General features: G+C 38.8%; 1 protein-coding gene across 4 annotated transcripts in view; it reads left to right on the top strand.

Moving 5' to 3' along the window:
- Positions 1-647: 647 nt before the first annotated feature.
- LOC101864466 (short-chain dehydrogenase/reductase family 42E member 1) overlaps positions 648-880 on the top strand; it is a gene marked incomplete at its 5' end in the record, with an annotated part of 69,687 nt that continues 69,454 nt past the window's right edge. For all 4 annotated transcript variants that reach the window (XM_013084108.2, XM_013084107.2, XM_013084109.2 and 1 more), the window contains 1 exon segment: positions 648-705. In XM_013084108.2, the coding sequence (XP_012939562.1) occupies positions 648-705 (58 nt within the window).

Raw genomic sequence — 880 nt, forward strand, 5'->3', positions numbered from 1 at the left:
CACGTCGTGAATCAGCCCGTGTCAAGCACGAATCACGATATGGCTTACTTTATATTAAGATCTCTGGTCGAGTTGTCTCTCCGTTTCAATTGCTGCGAACCGTCTTTTCCCTTCTTTTCTTCCTTGTTTTCTTCATTGTTAGGTGTACATAAAGGTTTCCGACACCTAGACCTTCACTCCCTCGTCTTTTACTCTACAGACAAAACACTTCTAGCAGTGTGTATGGTGCACATGTTCAGAAATTAGCCTTGCAATCAGTTGATACGTGGGTTGTTTCTCTGGCGCTCTGGTTATTTCTGTTCCTTCTTGTCTTAAATTACTCTTAGGTAACACTTCTAATCTTCGTCACTTTTATTACCTAATTGTGTTGCAAGTGTCGTAAAACGTAGTGAGACTAAAACTGAAACTAAAATTCAGTTGGTATTTTATTCGACTTCCCAAGCAACCGTACAGTTTTAGTTTTCAGGGAATTATGGTTCTTTGAAACTGCTTCTAACCCTTAGCAGGCCAGCGATAAAACGTTGATACCACTTTTTATAGCACTGGCTTGTTACATGAATTATGATAGATTAGAACTTGACGAAAAAAATGTACCGTTCACCCCTAGCACTACTCTCAAAATCCATCTTTTTGTTTTGATTTTGCAGTTAAACAAGAAACTGATTGAGAAAGTCAACATTGGGGGTACTGAGGCTGTCTTGAAAGGTAAGTCTTTTAAAAACATGATCAGTCTGTTGCTTTTAAAAACATGATCAGTCTGTTGTGTTAGGGATCTATTTTGCTTCTCATGTTTTTACACGTTAGTTGTCTGTGTTACAAAGAGTGCTGTGTGTGTATGTGTGTTTGTGTGTGTGTGTGTATGTGTGTGTGTGTGTGTGTG

This window comes from Aplysia californica, unplaced genomic scaffold (genome assembly GCF_000002075.1).
Source record: "Aplysia californica isolate F4 #8 unplaced genomic scaffold, AplCal3.0 scaffold00272, whole genome shotgun sequence".
Lineage (NCBI taxonomy): Eukaryota > Metazoa > Mollusca > Gastropoda > Aplysiida > Aplysiidae > Aplysia > Aplysia californica.